Source organism: Eleutherodactylus coqui, chromosome 13 (genome assembly GCF_035609145.1).
Source record: "Eleutherodactylus coqui strain aEleCoq1 chromosome 13, aEleCoq1.hap1, whole genome shotgun sequence".
In the NCBI taxonomy this organism is placed as follows: domain Eukaryota; kingdom Metazoa; phylum Chordata; class Amphibia; order Anura; family Eleutherodactylidae; genus Eleutherodactylus; species Eleutherodactylus coqui.
In genome coordinates this window covers 77,213,513-77,230,569 of record NC_089849.1, presented here as the reverse complement: position 1 = coordinate 77,230,569, position 17,057 = coordinate 77,213,513, and the positions used below count along the sequence as shown (strand labels likewise).

Genomic DNA, 17,057 nt, shown 5'->3' with positions numbered 1-17,057 from the left:
GCAGAGGTCGGTAGACATGCTCTATTTCCCATCATCCAAACGTTCTCTACCTTCTTTCCTCCTGCTAGGGCATATCCCTCCTCCTCCATCCTGGTAGGTTTAAGTACCATATTGGTCGGAGAAGTGGTCCCCATCGGGGTGTCCACACCCTCCTCAGAGGTTCCCACCTTCGTATCAGGGTGAGGGGCCGACTGAGTCTTTACCTTGTTGCACACATGGTCCTTTCTGTCCAGTAGGGCTGCAGCCTTGGCTGCTCTATCGGCCTTCTCGTTGCCCTTACTTTCCATGGACTGACCCTGGGTGTGTGCCTTAACCTTCACTATGGCCACCTGTTCTGGCAACATGATAGCCTTCATCAATGCACTTACAGCTTCACCATTCTTTACCGGCTTGCCTTGAGCTGTGAGGAAGCTCCGTGCGCGCCAAATAGGCCCATAGTCGTGTGCCACACCAAACGCATACCTGGAATCTGTGTAGATGTTGGCAGTTACACCTTCAGCTAGTTTGCAGGCCTCAGTCAAAGCACACAGTTCGGCCTCCTGTGCTGACATATGTGGAGGCAATGGTTTACTTATCAGTACCTCGTGCAGAGTGACCACAGCAAAACCCGTGACAAAACTGCCCTTCTCATTCAGGTATCTAGATCCATCCACAAACATTTCAAGGTGGGGGTTTAGAAGAGGTTTGTCAGTGACATGTGTGAACCCAGCTGTCTCCTGCTCCATGAGCGCTGCACAATCATGCTGGTGTTCTGCGTCAAAGGCCTCCTCCTCATCATCAGTCAGGAAATTTGCAAAAAGCTGGTCCCCTGTACTTACTCCCCCATTTGAATCAGTGTCACCTAATGGTAATAAGGTGGCCGGATTCAAAGTGGTGCAACGTTGAAATGAGACATTGGATGAAGAGTGTACTGCAAGTTCCATTTTGATCTGTCTAGCAAGGGACAGATGTCTACGGCTTACCTGTGTCAGAATTCCGTGTACATCATGGGGTGTCAGAACCACTAGAGGGTAGTCTAGGACCATCTCAGAGGCTTTCTCAAGTAGTGCTTGTACTGCCAGAACTGCTCTTACACAGGAGGGTGAACCCCTGGCTACTGCGTCAAGATGTGCACTGTAGTATGCTACAGGGCGCTTTTTGTCACCATGCTCTTGTGTGAGGACGGCAGTAGCATGTCCCGCCATCTCAGTCACGAACATTTGAAAGGGTTTATCATAGTCTGGCAGGCCCAGTGCCGGAGCACTGGTAATCTGTATTTTCAGCTGATGGAAAGCTGACTCGGCTTCCGGGGTCAAAGCAAATGGCTTAGAACTCAGGCAGTCGTACAGAGGCTGCATGGTCATGGAGGCAGAGCGAATCCACGGCTGACAATATGAAACTAACCCCAGAAATGTCCGCAACTGAGCATAGGAGGTAGGGAGTGGCATGTCCTCCACCACCTTGGTACGTTCTGGCGTGAGGTGTTTTGTACCAGGACCTAGGCAGTGACCAAGAAACACAACATGAGATTTGCAAAACTGTAATTTGTCTTTACTGGCTTTACACCCGCTGTCTGCAAGAAAACAAAGGAGGCTCAGGGAAGCATCTATGCAGATAGATCTGTCCGGTGCACAGAGCAGTAGATCATCGACATACTGTAGGAGGGCCACTCCAGGCGGGGCGGCCCAAGCATCAAGCACTTACATCATACATCTGGTAAACTGGTTGGGGCTATTCTGCGCCCCTTGAGGTAGGACGGTCCAACAATACTGTTTCCCTCGGAACGTGAATGCAAACAGATACTGGCAGTCAGGGTGCAATGGAACTGAAAAGAAGGCGTTAGCAAGGTCCACCACTGTATACCAGCAAGTTCCGGAAGGTATAGTTGATAACAAAGCATGTGGGTTGGGGACCAATGGTGTTTCCAAAACAGTTACTTTGTTAATTTCTCTTAAATCGTAAACCATACGGTAGGTGTCTGGTTCGCCCTTCTTTCCTTTCTTCTTTACTGGGAAGAGTGGCGTGTTAGCGGAGGAGACACAAGGTTTTAAAGCATTCAAGGCACATAATTCTGTAACAGTGGAGGCTATTGCATCTTCCTGTGCCATGGCAAGAGGATACTGGCGAATCATGGGGGCTTTTTCCCCATCTTTGAGGTACACCATGACCGGGGGTACTTGAAGACGCCCCAAGTCCGTCTTCCCCCTTGCCCATAGAGTCTCTGGTACTGCTGAGAGAACATGTGCATCTTCTGGGGTCAACATATAGACAGTACAAGAAGGAGGCGGAGTGACCAAGTCTGCTGCCATGAGACAGAATATTTGGTGGTCGGCCGCGGAGGTGCTGACATGAGCCTCACCCGAAGGGTGGAGCTGTATGCAGCACCCCAGGGGTCCCATCACGTCGGTTCCCATAATGCAATCCCCAGCGGGTGACACCAGGAAGCGAGTGAGGACTCGTGACCCCTGAAAACAGACTTCCACGGGCTCTGTCTCTCTCATCGGTGTGGGATCGCCAGAAATACCAAATGCCACCTGGATCGTATCAGATAGGGGAAGGTTAAGGTCGCGGACTGTTTTGCGACTAATACAAGACTTGGTTGCACCAGTATCTATTAAGAAAGGCACCTCCTCCCCCCCTATCTCCTGTGGCTGAAAAATTTGAGTCCCCCTATCTTCAGCGCTCACCAGGGCTATGGGGGCAGGATAGCCAGGACTTCATTGGTAATTAACATAGCTGCCTCTGCCTTGCGGGACGGCGGGTGCAGCTTGTCCCCCACCCTGCTGACTGTCATTGGTTTGTTGCTGTTGTCTCGGTCTCCTAGGAGCTCTGCAATCCCGGGCCAGGTGTCCGGGTTTCCCGCAGTTGTAACACTTGCGGGTCTCCCGTGGTGGTCTGTCAGTCCCCTGAATCTTCCCACCTTGGTTGCTATAGTACTTGACCGCCACACCGGGGCGCTTCTCGTCCATAGCAAACCCTACTGCCTTTTTATACAAGTCTCTAGATTTGGCTTGACTCCAGTCAGGAGTACAGGCTTTAACTTTGTCTGCTATTGATGGCCCGATGCCCTGCATAAAGGCTTCAGTCATCATGGTTTCGTACACTTCTGAAGGACAATTATGCAAATTCATATCGCGGGCCTTTGTCTCTAGTCGTCCGTAGTAACAGTCAATCATCTCGTTCTTTTCTCTCCTACAAGTTGTCAATGTAGTCTGTCTTTCCCTGTTCTGAGCTTCTGTCCATCTATAGAGTTTCTGTAGGAACTCCTTGCCGCTTTCCTCTGCGACAGGGATGCAGGCGGGTTATTCAGTCGACAGACTGTGGACACAGTACTATATAGTCCCTCGGGTAATTTAATGCGTGCTAACGTCTCTAAATCAGCCCATGCAGCGGTATAATTTTTCTGTATTATCTCTAATTTACGGTGGAAGGCTGCCGGTTCAGTCTCTGGGTCAGGAAGTTGTTGGCATAGGGCCATTTGGTCAGTTACTGACCAGGGACGCCAAGAGGTAACCGTCCGCTCGTCTTTGGTGACGGACCGCGCAGGCGCTGACGCCTGGGCTTCGTCCGTTGAGTCTGCACCTTCAGCCCCATCAGCTCCTGATGTTGGTGCGGGTACTACAGGGTGGGTGCTTATGCTCTTACCTTCGGTGATACCAAAGGTGACAGGATAAATGCACTGACCGCAGGGCCGGGGAGTCCCACAGACAAAACATGTCTCCCTCTGACAGGCATTTTGTTGACCGCATCTGGGGCAGTCCCAGGCCGGTCCTCGATTGGTAATATCTCTATGTGGTGTTGTAGGAGCTGTTGCCGCAGGGTAGGTCGGCGGCTCCTCCTCTACTGGGGGTAATGCAGGGTATAGACTGGTTGGCGTGGGCGGTGGTCCTGCCGGAGGGCGTGCTAAGGGACAGTAGACTAGTATGCCCTCCGGTCTGGGCTCAGAGTCCCAATGCTCCTCATTAGCCTTCTTGCTATAATTTAATATGGCTGTCATACCTTTCTCTAGACCTGCGTCTCGTATCTCCTTCCAATTTTTATCATGATACTGAGACCAAAATTCAAAATTAAATGTTCCCGCCTTTTTAAGGCCTATTCGCTTATATACTTTATATGCTTGTCTGCATATGTCTCCCCCTTCCCTCTCCTTAATTATCTCTATGGGAGTCAGATAAGTTTTAGACTGTTCAGACCCCATTTTCAACCACGAAGGTATTTTATTCCCACTATTCTTCACTAAGTATACAGGACTTTATTTCACACAGTTGCACTAAGGACACTTAGTCCCTGGTCCTGGAATAGTTTTACGGACTCACTACAGCAGTCACTTAGACTACTTAGGGGTTCAGGGGAGACCAAACCTCTCCTCTAAGGGAACTTTTGGTGATATTATAACAGATCCAGTAAAAGCAAATTATGGCTAAAATAACACAGACTATCAACGTACAGATTTCAACAATTACTACAGGCAACATGGCATGAAAATATCCCAGTAGTGAGTTCTTCCGTCTAATACAGTTTCATGAACAAACTACACAAAGAGGCGGGGAACCTGAAAGTAACACATGCAGCAACTAACCTTCTGTCAACAGTAGACACAAATCAGGGGAGCCCAGAGCAGAAAATGGCAAGTCAAGGGCTTACCTTACACCGGTGTTTTGTAGATCTGGGGTCCCGTGATCCTGGTCCTGGGGTGTTGGCAGTTGGTGTCGTCAGGTATCGGCTGCAGGTGAAGAGGAGTCCCCGCCCCACGTTGGGAAGCCAAGTACACTGTTGGGGGGGTCTTCAACGGCGACCAGTGCTGATGTTGCCTGAGTTCAAATTCAAAGGAAAGTTATAGCACGTGCTTGAGGAGAACCAGAAGAAGCCACTATACACACAGCTCAGTGGATCAAATGAGTTCTGGTTTATTTGGAGAAACACACAGCTTATATAGGACGTTGCCCGCGCAGGGTGCAACTTTGAAGAATTACTTAATCAGGTGACTGAAACAGAATATTAGCACATTGGGAAACCAACGTATCTTAGAAAGGAAACACATCTGCTGTGGTTCGGGTGCATCCGACCACAAACTGTTAGTAAGCCCGCCACAAACGGTCAGTAGGCCCGCCACAAACTGTCAGAAAGGAACCTTATTACTACTTAGTTCGTTATCTGGTGCAAGGCCCTGACTGAAATAAGGAACTTCTAAGTTCCGCTCCCTATGTTATGTTACTTCAGAAACTAAATTAAATTAAATTAACCCTTATCATAACCGACCTCATCCTGACATCTCAATCTCAGTGTATGGCACCACGATAACTCCCAGACAGCACGCCCGCTGCCATGGGGTTATATTCGACTCCAATCTCTCCTTTACCCCCTACATTCAATCTCTGGCCCGAACATGTCACCTGCACCTCAAGAACATTGCAAGAAAATGCTTACTGTTGCTCCCATCCACCTTTGGCTCTATTATTGCAACTTGCTGATGATCAGCCTCCCCTGTGCCAGACTCTCCCCTCTCTAATCCATCCTGAATGCGGAAGCCAGGCTCATCTTCCTGTCCAGCCGCTACTCGAATGCCTTTGCTCTGTGCCAGTCACTGTAGTGGCTGCCCATCAAATACAGAATTCAATTTAAACTCACCACCCTCATCCACAAAGCCTTCCACAGCACTGCGCCGCCCTATATTGCTTCTCTCATCTCAATCCACCACCCAGCCCACGCCCTCCACTAACGAAATCAGATTGTGACCCTTTGATTTGAAGCTCTCCTTCTCACCTCCAAGATTTCTCCAGAGCAGCACCAACCCTCTGGAACACACTGCCTAAAACTATCCAGACAATCCCTGATTCACGCAACTTCAGGCTTGCTATAAAAACGCACCTCTTCAGGGAGACATACCACATCTCCTAAACCAAACCCCTCTGTACTCCAACTGATAACATGTTCCCTGTCCTACCGACTGCAATACCTGCTAGCCGTAACCAACCACCCCCTGCAATCATAGCGATTCAGCCACTATACCGCTCAACCTGACCATTCTCTGTGTATAGCATCCCACACTCTCCATCTCGCCATACAGTGCACATCTCCAGCTCCTTTTCCTTCTGTATTACACCATTATTTGTAATGAAAACAAAGATCTGGTACGGTGTTAGCCAGTAGAGCAAAATGTGATTGTTCCCAGCAAGAGAAACCACGTAATCTTGTAGATATGATACCTTTTAATGGCTAACAAAAATACATGATGTAATAATAGCGAGCTTTCGTACCAACGCAGGGTACTTCTTCCGGCTTAAATGGATTGGATCTGAAGAGGCATGCATATTTATACACACTTATAACATACATACTTATGACAAGGCACAGATATGGATGTGATTGGTTCGCACTTAAAAGGAATTCTGCAAACCAGAAAACAAACTTTTTTTGTCTAGGCACTGATAGCGGAGTGAAAGTTTTATGGTCTCTAAATTACTGTTGGAGGATGGGGGGGGGAAACTTAAACATAAACTTTCACTCCCTTATCAGTATTTAGCTAAAAATGTTTGTGTATCTCTTATAACAATTCAAGCCTGTTGACCTTTCCCCCCCCCCCCTCCAACAGTAATTTAGAGACCATAAAACTTTCACTCCGCTATCAGTGCCTAGACAAAAAAAGTTTGTTTTCTGGTTTGCAGAATTCCTTTTAAGTGCGAACCAATCACATCCATATCTGTGCCTTGTCATAAGTATGTATGTTATAAGTGTGTATAAATATGCATGCCTCTTCAGATCCAATCCATTTAAGCCGGAAGAAGTACCCTGCGTTGGTACGAAAGCTCGCTATTATTACATCATGTATTTTTGTTAGCCATTAAAAGGTATCATATCCACAAGATTACGTCGTTTCTCTTGCTGAGAACAATCACCATTATTTGTAGTATGTAAGCTCGTTGGAGCAGGTCCCTCACCCCTAGTGTCTCCATCAACTGATTACTTCATGTAACCGTGGTTTTGTTTTTATTACCCGTTTGGAAGTGCTGCGGAATATGTTGGCGCTATATCATAAAATGGTATAGTTGGAAGGGACGTCCAGGGTCACCGGGTCCAACCCTATGCTCAATGCAGGATTCACTAGATCATCCCAGACAGATATTTGTCCAGCCTTTGTTTGAAGACTTCCATTGAAGGAGAACTCATCACCTCCCATGGTGATAATTATTATTATTACTATTATTAAAAGTGGTCTCCCACTCATCCCCTGGGCAGATCCGTATGACGTAATAGACCCCTCTCAGATCGAGTTTGGTAAAGATCTTGGCAGAACAGAGTCTCTCCAGCAATTTTGTGATTAAGGTGAGAGGATAGGGATTGTTAGCAGTAACTTTATTTGGTTCCCTAATCAATACATGGTGCATGGTTGAGTCTTTCTTTTCTACAAAAAAGAAGAGTGAACCTGCTGAGCATGAAGAAGGTCGAATGAAATCCAGGTATTCTCAGAGTACTTTTAATTCTGTTTCGGAAAGATTGTAAATTTACCGGAAAGGAATGGTTGTTCCAGTTAGCAACTCTAAGGAACAATTATATGGCCGATGAGGGGGTAGTTGATCATCATTGAATTGCTGGTATTGAAATGAACCATCCACGGTTTCCATATCGATAGGTATGAGTTTGGTCCTGCTTGCAATGGTATAATCAAGAGCATATTTAAAGTCCACGAAATTCCCTCCAGCTCCCGTATCTAACATAGCAGAGCAATTAAATTTCTGGTCCCTGACTAGGCCCAGTATAGGAATGACAAAGTGAAAAGATGGGGGATGTATCTTATCTTTCTCTTGAGTGAGCGATTGGATGGCCTGTGACTTCAGAACCAGAATGTCAGATTTGCCTACAGTCTTCGCACTGGTAACAGCAATACCGTTGTTTTTTGGAACTTGGGCAGTTAATGGCATAACATCCCGAGACCCCATAATAGAAACAGATATTGTTATGTCCATGCAGCGCACTAAAGCACCACACCTCAGCACGGACACAAGTTGGTATCCTAATAAAACCGCAACAAATGTTGCATAGACCAATTGCACCACTCCAAGTAAAGATTAATGGACCCCTGTCCCTTACTAATCAAGGAAAGTGGGGAACCCCTGCCGGGGGCTGCATTCAGACGAACGTATATCGGCTCAGTTTTCACGCCGAGCCGATATACGTTGTCCTCATGTGCAGGGGGGGGGGGAGGATGGAAGAGCCAGGAGCAGGAACTGAGCTCCCGCCTCCTCTCTGCCTCCTCTTCGCCCCTCTGCACTATTTGCAATGGGGAGAGGCGGGCGGGGGGCGGGGCTACGTTCCGAGAATTAGCCCCGCCCCACCTCTCCCCATTTGCAAAGAACAGGAACCTCATCCAGAACTCACATGCATACAGATAGTAAAACATAGCTAGTCCAAGTGTCGTCACACCAAGTGGAGAGAGAGTCAGCTACCTTACTGACATACAGGGAACAGTGTCAGGCATCAACCATCTGACACACAAATGAGACGTCTGGAAGCCGCATCTGTAAAGGGATAGGGAGAAACCTGCGGGTGTATGCACCTGTGCGGTCACCAGACCACACACTACTCGATGTACACACCACAGAATACAAGGAAGGGAGGGATAGCAGGTGTCCAGACGATCCTCAGGGAAGGTGAGAGAGACACTTCAGACAAGCATGCAAACACCAACTCTGAGTTGGATTAACACAGAGTAAAACAGTAAAGCACTAAAATGACCAGCATCTACTACCAAGAGATGCTGGTATTTAAATGCAGCAGACCAGAGGCAATTGGCTGATGGAGTGTACCACACACAGCCAGCTCAATTAACCCTCACCTGTGAAGCTGTGCTTATGGAAACCTGTAGAACCACAGGTCCCAGACGCACAACCTAACAGATATTCTCTGTACGGCACCTTTCCTTTTCTGCTAGGGAAAGAGGTTTGCGGATGATATCAATCTGCATTGGTCCAGGGGCAGCTTCAGTCCTTTGCTGGGCATTTAATGCTGGTTGGCTGAAAAATTAAGCAAAGTGGTTCCCAAAAGCTAGCAGCTTTTCCTTCTTATGTTGAGTATTTGATCAACATGAATACACAACCAAATAAAGTTCTCCAAGTTGTCAGGGGTCTCGACTCTGGCAAGCTCATCTTTTACTGGTTTGGATAGTCCTTGTCAGAATTGACTCTTCTGTGCAGCTTGGTTCCATGTGGTATTAGTCACCCAGCGAAGAAATTCTGCCATATATTCGGCAACAGAGCGTCGCTCTTGTTGTAGGTTATGTAACCTACCCTCTGATGTGGCACAGCGATTCGGATCATCGAAGACTTGATCCATAGTGGTAGTATGGTATCGAAGCTTTCGAGGTGGTTACTGATAGTCTCCACATATGGCGAGGCCCAAGCAAGGCCCATTAGTGAGGAGGTTGGTGGTGAAGAATACCTTCTTCCTGTCACGGTAAATGGAGTGGGTTGCATCTGGAAGAAGATTCGGCTCTGATTCAGGAATCCGCGGTATTGGCAACCATCTCCACAAAATTCCACTGGCAGTGGCATGCAGACATGTGAACCTGAATTGCGCATCTCCAGGAGTTGCCTCTGTAACACATCTATCTCTCTTTGCATTTTAGCAACGCTTTCCTGGTAGGAGACACAAAACTTTTAGAGCTCTGTAACCTGTCGCTTACCGTGACCACAACGGACTGCGTTTTAGCTGTGATTACTTTGTAACCAGTCTGGTTCTGGGTTGGAGCCTCTGGTGTAGTAGCCCATACAGACTGAGAGCATAGTCAGAGGAGAGCCAGGAGTCAGTAACAGGTGGTATCGGTTGCAGCACAAGGAATCAAGCAGGTAACGTTGTCAGAAGGAAGCCAGTTGGCAATGTTATTTGGAAATGGGGAACATTTGGTGTGTGTGTAGTGAAGCCACATTCGGGAAGAGCTCTTAAACTGACAGAACGGGAACAGCAAAGCCTTGTACGAGTTGTGAAGGCATAATGAACATTGTTTGCCAAAACACTCGCTCACGAGGTCTCACAGGTAGAGATGAGCAAGCATACTCGTTAAGGGACAATACTTGAGCGAATATCGTCCTTTTCGAGTACCTGCCTGCTCATCAGAAAAGATTCGTTTGCCGCCGGGGGTGAGCAGTGGGTTGCGGGAGTGAGTAGGGGGAAGCAGGCAGGTACTCGAAAAGGACGATACTCGCTCAAGTATTGTCCCTTAACGAGTATGCTCGCTCATCTCTACTCATAGGCCATCGGAACACCTATTGGCGCCAGAAGCTTCCATAGGGAACTGCAGGCAAAGGGTTATCATAGACGAGCTGCTACACACAAACCCAACATAACAGCAGTGAATGCACAGAGGCGCCTGCGGTGGTGCTTTGAGCGCTTTTCTTGGACTGTAAATGAGTGGAAGCAAGTGTTGTGGACAGCTGAATCACAGTTCACCATCTTCTGATCGGATAGCTGCCCTTGGGTGTGGGGATCGCCTGCCGAGCGTTTTCTACATGGCTGTATTGTCCTAACAGTTCATTACTGTATCTATGCAGTTAGCTTGGTTCTGATACTGTATCTAGGCAGTTAACTTGGTTCTGATACTGTATCTATGCAGTTAGCTTGGTTCTGATACTGTATCTAGGCAGTTAACGTGGTTCTGATACTGTATCTATGCAGTTAGCTAAGTTCTGATACGGTATCTATGCAGTTAGCTTGGTTCTGATACTGTATCTAGGCAGTTAACTTGGTTCTGATACTGTATCTATGCAGTTAGCTTGGTTCTAATACTGTATCTAGGCAGTTAGCTTGGTTCTGATACTGTATCTAGGCAGTTAGCTTGGTTCTGATACTGTATCTAGGCAGTTAGCTTGGTTCTGATACTGTATCTAGGCAGTTAGCTTGGTTCTGATACTGTATCTAGGCAGTTAGCTTGGTTCTGATACTGTATATATGTAATTAGTTTGGTTCCGATACGGTATCTATGCAGTCAGCTTGGTTCTGATACTGTATATATGTAGTTAGTTTGGTTCTGATACGGTATCTATGCAGTCAGCTTGGTTCTGATACGGTATCTATGCAGTAAGCTTGTTTCGGATACGGTATCTATGTAGTTAGCTTAGTTCTGCTACTGTATCTATGCAGTTAGTGAGCTCAGTCTGGTATCCTCTTAATGCAGCAAACATTAGATTACTTTAGATCGTTGGACTTGTGGGGGTCCCCAACTTTCATGTAACCCAGAGCACTTGGTAGCGTTAATTGACCCTTGAATAGAATATAATACTGCTTCATCTGTGGGAACCCTGGAAGGTACTTGTTTTTTACCTCAGAGCCACGGCAAGTCATTATAGTGTTACTCTTAGCACTATTAGCAATGTCTCCTGTCAATCCAGTTTCTCAACCGCACTACAGTATAAATAACGTCGTTCCTTCTCAGCCCCCTTTTGCAGCACCCACAGTACACCGCCTTACGGCAGCCGCCTGCTTGTGCTTCTGGTCACGTGACCCCCGCTGGCCCCTCCCTCTGTTAGCTCGTCGGTTGTTGCTAGGTGGTGTGACGTCACGGGCTCGGTGTGACAGCCTCTCGCTGGGGTTCTTTTCCGGAACGGACCGGGGGTCAGTGTAATCCGCCGTAATCCTCCGGCACCGGGCGGAAGCCGAGCTCGGGAGTGACGGGAGCACCCGGCCACCACCCTCCCTCGTCACTACAGCTTGCTTGGAGGCGCCTTCATAGCCGATGGCCACCGGGAACTGATGGTGAAAAGTGCGCCGGAGGTCAGAGGCTGATTGCGGGGAGGAGGAGCGGGTCGGAGCGGCATCATGGAGCTGAGAGTCGGGAACCGGTACCGGCTGGGCCGGAAGATCGGCAGCGGCTCATTCGGAGACATTTATTTAGGTAAGAAACAAAATGGAGGAGGAGGAAGAAGGGAGGCGGGTTGTCGGGGCTCCATTGTGGCGGTTGTCGGCCGCGGGTGTCCTGTAGGCCCGGGCGGTGGGGGTGGGGCCTGTCAGCCCTAAGTCACCCCACATAGCCCTTATTGTGGCCTCACCCACACCCTGAAGGGGGTGCAGGACCTGGTGCCCCCAAATGTCTGTGATGTTATCCACCCCAAAAATGGTGGTGCTCCTCGACGTCAAGTGCAGGACGGAAACCGCAAATGTGAGCCAGGCGTCGTGTGGTGGGAGCTGTTGTGTACGTTCTCCTGTAGGGGGCGCTGTGTAATGGGGGCAGAGCTGGGGCGGTTGTAGACGTCGTCGTGGAGAGGGCGCCCGTGTAGTGGGGGCGGTTGTAGACGTCGTCGTGGAGAGGGCGCCCGTGTAGTGGGGGCGGTTGTAGACGTCGTCGTGGAGAGGGCGCCCGTGTAGTGGGGGCGGTTGTAGACGGTGTCGTGGAGAGGGCGCCCGTGTAGTGGGGGCGGTTGTAGACGTCGTCGTGGAGAGGGTGCCCGTGTAGTGGGGGCGGTTGTAGACGTCGTCGTGGAGAGGGTGCCCGTGTAGTGGGGGCGGTTGTAGACGTCGTCGTGGAGAGGGTGCCCGTGTAGTGGGGGGCGGTTGTAGACGCTGTCGTGGAGAGGGCGCCCGTGTAGTGGGGGGCGGTTGTAGACGGTGTCGTGGAGAGGGCGCCCGTGCAGTGGGGGCGGTTGTAGACGTCGTCGTGGAGAGGGCGCCCGTGCAGTGGGGGCGGTTGTAGACGCTGTCGTGGAGAGGGCGCCCGTGGAGTGGGGGCGGTTGTAGACGTTGTCGTGGAGAGGGCGCCCGTGTAGTGGGGGGCGGTTGTAGACGCTGTCGTGGAGAGGGCGCCCGTGGAGTGGGGGCGGTTGTAGACGCTGTCGTGGAGAGGGCGCCCGTGTAGTGGGGGCGGTTGTAGACGTCGTCGTGGAGAGGGCGCCCGTGCAGTGGGGGCGGTTGTAGACGCTGTCGTGGAGAGGGCGCCCGTGGAGTGGGGGCGGTTGTAGACGGTGTCGTGGAGAGGGCGCCCGTGCAGTGGGGGCGGTTGTAGACGTCGTCGTGGAGAGGGCGCCCGTGCAGTGGGGGCGGTTGTAGACGTCGTCGTGGAGAGGGCGCCCGTGGAGTGGGGGCGGTTGTAGACGTCGTCGTGGAGAGGGCGCCCGTGGAGTGGGGGCGGTTGTAGACGGTGTCGTGGAGAGGGCGCCCGTGGAGTGGGGGCGGTTGTAGACGTCGTCGTGGAGAGGGCGCCCGTGGAGTGGGGGCGGTTGTAGACGCCGTCGTGGAGAGGGCGCCCGTGGAGTGGGGGCGGTTGGAGACGCCGTCGTGGAGAGGGCGCCCGTGTAGTGGGGGCGGTTGTAGACGTTGTCGTGGAGAGGGCGCCCGTGTAGTGGGGGCGGTTGTAGACGTTGTCGTGGAGAGGGCGCCCGTGTAGTGGGGGCGGTTGTAGACGTTGTCGTGGAGAGGGCGCCCGTGTAGTGGGGGCGGTTGTAGACGCTGTCGTGGAGAGGGCGCCCGTGTAGTAGGGGCGGTTGTAGACGTCGTCGTGGAGAGGGCGCCCGTGTAGTGGGGGCGGTTGTAGACGGTGTCGTGGAGAGGGCGCCCGTGTAGTGGGGGCGGTTGTAGACGTCGTCGTGGAGAGGGTGCCCGTGTAGTGGGGGCGGTTGTAGACGTCGTCGTGGAGAGGGTGCCCGTGTAGTGGGGGCGGTTGTAGACGTCGTCGTGGAGAGGGTGCCCGTGTAGTGGGGGGCGGTTGTAGACGCTGTCGTGGAGAGGGCGCCCGTGTAGTGGGGGGCGGTTGTAGACGGTGTCGTGGAGAGGGCGCCCGTGCAGTGGGGGGCGGTTGTAGACGTCGTCGTGGAGAGGGCGCCCGTGCAGTGGGGGCGGTTGTAGACGCTGTCGTGGAGAGGGCGCCCGTGGAGTGGGGGCGGTTGTAGACGTTGTCGTGGAGAGGGCGCCCGTGTAGTGGGGGGCGGTTGTAGACGCTGTCGTGGAGAGGGCGCCCGTGGAGTGGGGGCGGTTGTAGACGCTGTCGTGGAGAGGGCGCCCGTGTAGTGGGGGCGGTTGTAGACGTCGTCGTGGAGAGGGCGCCCGTGCAGTGGGGGCGGTTGTAGACGCTGTCGTGGAGAGGGCGCCCGTGGAGTGGGGGCGGTTGTAGACGGTGTCGTGGAGAGGGCGCCCGTGCAGTGGGGGCGGTTGTAGACGTCGTCGTGGAGAGGGCGCCCGTGCAGTGGGGGCGGTTGTAGACGTCGTCGTGGAGAGGGCGCCCGTGGAGTGGGGGCGGTTGTAGACGTCGTCGTGGAGAGGGCGCCCGTGGAGTGGGGGCGGTTGTAGACGGTGTCGTGGAGAGGGCGCCCGTGGAGTGGGGGCGGTTGTAGACGTCGTCGTGGAGAGGGCGCCCGTGGAGTGGGGGCGGTTGTAGACGCCGTCGTGGAGAGGGCGCCCGTGGAGTGGGGGCGGTTGGAGACGCCGTCGTGGAGAGGGCGCCCGTGGAGTGGGGGGCGGTTGGAGACGCCGTCGTGGAGAGGGCGCCCGTGGAGTGGGGGGCGGTTGGAGACGCCGTCGTGGAGAGGGCGCCCGTGGAGTGGGGGGCGGTTGGAGACGCCGTCGTGGAGAGGGCGCCCGTGGAGTGGGGGGCGGTTGGAGACGCCGTCGTGGAGAGGGCGCCCGTGGAGTGGGGGGGCGGTTGGAGACGCCGTCGTGGAGAGGGCGCCCGTGGAGTGGGGGGCGGTTGTAGACGCCGTCGTGGAGAGGGCGCCCGTGGAGTGGGGGGCGGTTGTAGACGCCGTCGTGGAGAGGGCGCCCGTGGAGTGGGGGGCGGTTGTAGACGCCGTCGTGGAGAGGGCGCCCGTGGAGTGGGGGGCGGTTGTAGACGCCGTCGTGGAGAGGGCGCCCGTGGAGTGGGGGGCGGTTGTAGACGCCGTCGTGGAGAGGGCGCCCGTGGAGTGGGGGGCGGTTGTAGACGCCGTCGTGCAGAGGGCGCCCGTGGAGTGGGGGCGGTTGTAGACGCTGTCGTGGAGAGGGCGCCCGTGGAGTGGGGGGCGGTTGTAGACGCTGTCGTGCAGAGGGCGCCCGTGGAGTGGGGGCGGTTGTAGACGTTGTCGTGGAGAGGGCGCCCTTGGAGTGGGGCGCGGTTGTAGACGTTGTCGTGGAGAGGGCGCCCGTGAAGTGGGGCGCGGTTGTAGACGTTGTCGTGGAGAGGGCGCCCGTGGAGTGGAGGGGGGGGGGGCGTTGTCGTGGAGAGGGCGCCCGTGGAGTGGGGGCGGTTGTAGACGTTGTCGTGGAGAGGGCGCCCGTGGAGTGGGGGGCGGTTGTAGACGTTGTCGTGGAGAGGGCGCCCGTGGAGTGGGGGGCGGTTGTAGACGTTGTCGTGGAGAGGGCGCCCGTGGAGTGGGGGGCGGTTGTAGACGTTGTCGTGGAGAGGGCGCCCGTGGAGTGGGGGGCGGTTGTAGACGTTGTCGTGGAGAGGGCGCCCGTGGAGTGGGGGGCGGTTGTAGACGTTGTCGTGGAGAGGGCGCCCGTGGAGTGGGGGGCGGTTGTAGACGTTGTCGTGGAGAGGGCGCCCGTGGAGTGGGGGGCGGTTGTAGACGTTGTCGTGGAGAGGGCGCCCGTGGAGTGGGGGGCGGTTGTAGACGTTGTCGTGGAGTGGGGGGCGGTTGTAGACGTTGTCGTGGAGAGGGCGCCCGTGGAGTGGGAGGCGGTTGTAGACGTTGTCGTGGAGAGGGCGCCCGTGGAGTGGGGGGCGGTTGTAGACGTTGTCGTGGAGAGGGCGCCCGTGGAGTGGGGGGCGGTTGTAGACGTTGTCGTGGAGAGGGCGCCCGTGGAGTGGGGGCGGTTGTAGACGTTGTCGTGGAGTGGGGGGCGGTTGTAGACGTTGTCGTGGAGTGGGGGGCGGTTGTAGACGTTGTCGTGGAGTGGGGGGCGGTTGTAGACGTTGTCGTGGAGTGGGGGGCGGTTGTAGACGTTGTCGTGGAGAGGGCGCCCGTGGAGTGGGGGGCGGTTGTAGACGTTGTCGTGGAGAGGGCGCCCGTGGAGTGGGGGGCGGTTGTAGACGTTGTCGTGGAGAGGGCGCCCGTGGAGTGGGGGGCGGTTGTAGACGTTGTCGTGGAGAGGGCGCCCGTGGAGTGGGGGGCGGTTGTAGACGTTGTCGTGGAGTGGGGGGCGGTTGTAGACGTTGTCGTGGAGGGGGCGCCCGTGGAGTGGGGGGCGGTTGTAGACGTTGTCGTGGAGAGGGCGCCCGTGGAGTGGGGGGCGGTTGTAGACGTTGTCGTGGAGAGGGCGCCCGTGGAGTGGGGGGCGGTTGTAGACGTTGTCGTGGAGAGGGCGCCCGTGGAGTGGGGGGCGGTTGTAGACGTTGTCGTGGAGAGGGCGCCCGTGGAGTGGGGGGCGGTTGTAGACGTTGTCGTGGAGAGGGCGCCCGTGGAGTGGGGGGGCGGTTGTAGATGTTGTCGTGGAGAGGGCGCCCGTGGAGTGGGGGGCGGTTGTAGACGTTGTCGTGGAGAGGGCGCCCGTGGAGTGGGGGGCGGTTGTAGACGTTGTCGTGGAGAGGGCGCCCGTGGAGTGGGGGGCGGTTGTAGACGTTGTCGTGGAGAGGGCGCCCGTGGAGTGGGGGGCGGTTGTAGACGTTGTCGTGGAGAGGGCGCCCGTGGAGTGGGGGGCGGTTGTAGACGTTGTCGTGGAGAGGGCGCCCGTGGAGTGGGGGGCGGTTGTAGACGTTGTCGTGGAGAGGGCGCCCGTGGAGTGGGGGCGGGCACTGCTGGGGCGGTTGTAGACGTTGTCCTGGAGAGGGCGTCTGTGTAATGGGAGCAGTTGTATACGTTGTCCTGTAGGGGGTGCTGCTCTCCTCATAGCTTTTGGGAGCGTCCAAGGCACCTCTTTATGGGGAACAGATCTCGGTGTCGAGCAGGTTCACCGCTGATGCCCCCTGTGTTCTGATTGGCCGGCCTATACTGTTACCCCCATTGCTCGCCCTTATATAAGTGTCTGGGGGGTCGGCGGCATCCTTCCAGGTTGGAGGTGTTTTCACGTGAGAGTTCTGGTCAAGATGGGACAGAATTCGCAGGGGGGAAAAAACATTGCTCTGAATGGGTTAAATCACACATAATTAAACTTTTTTTTTCTTTTTATTTACCTCCACCCCCAAG

The 17,057-nt window shown here is 53.8% G+C and overlaps 1 protein-coding gene across 4 annotated transcripts in view; it reads left to right on the top strand.

Annotated features, from left to right (window-relative positions):
* The first annotated feature begins 11,503 nt into the window (after window positions 1-11,503).
* Window positions 11,504-17,057, top strand: part of CSNK1D (casein kinase 1 delta) — a 32,862-nt gene continuing 27,308 nt past the window's right edge. For 2 of the 4 annotated variants that reach the window (XM_066586108.1, XM_066586109.1), the window contains exon 1: window positions 11,504-11,863. In XM_066586108.1, coding sequence (XP_066442205.1) covers window positions 11,788-11,863 — 76 coding nt within the window. In that variant the 5' untranslated portion in view covers window positions 11,504-11,787. The remainder of the gene's footprint in view (window positions 11,864-17,057) is intronic. The other 2 variants (XM_066586105.1, XM_066586106.1) reach the window with 1 other exon arrangement.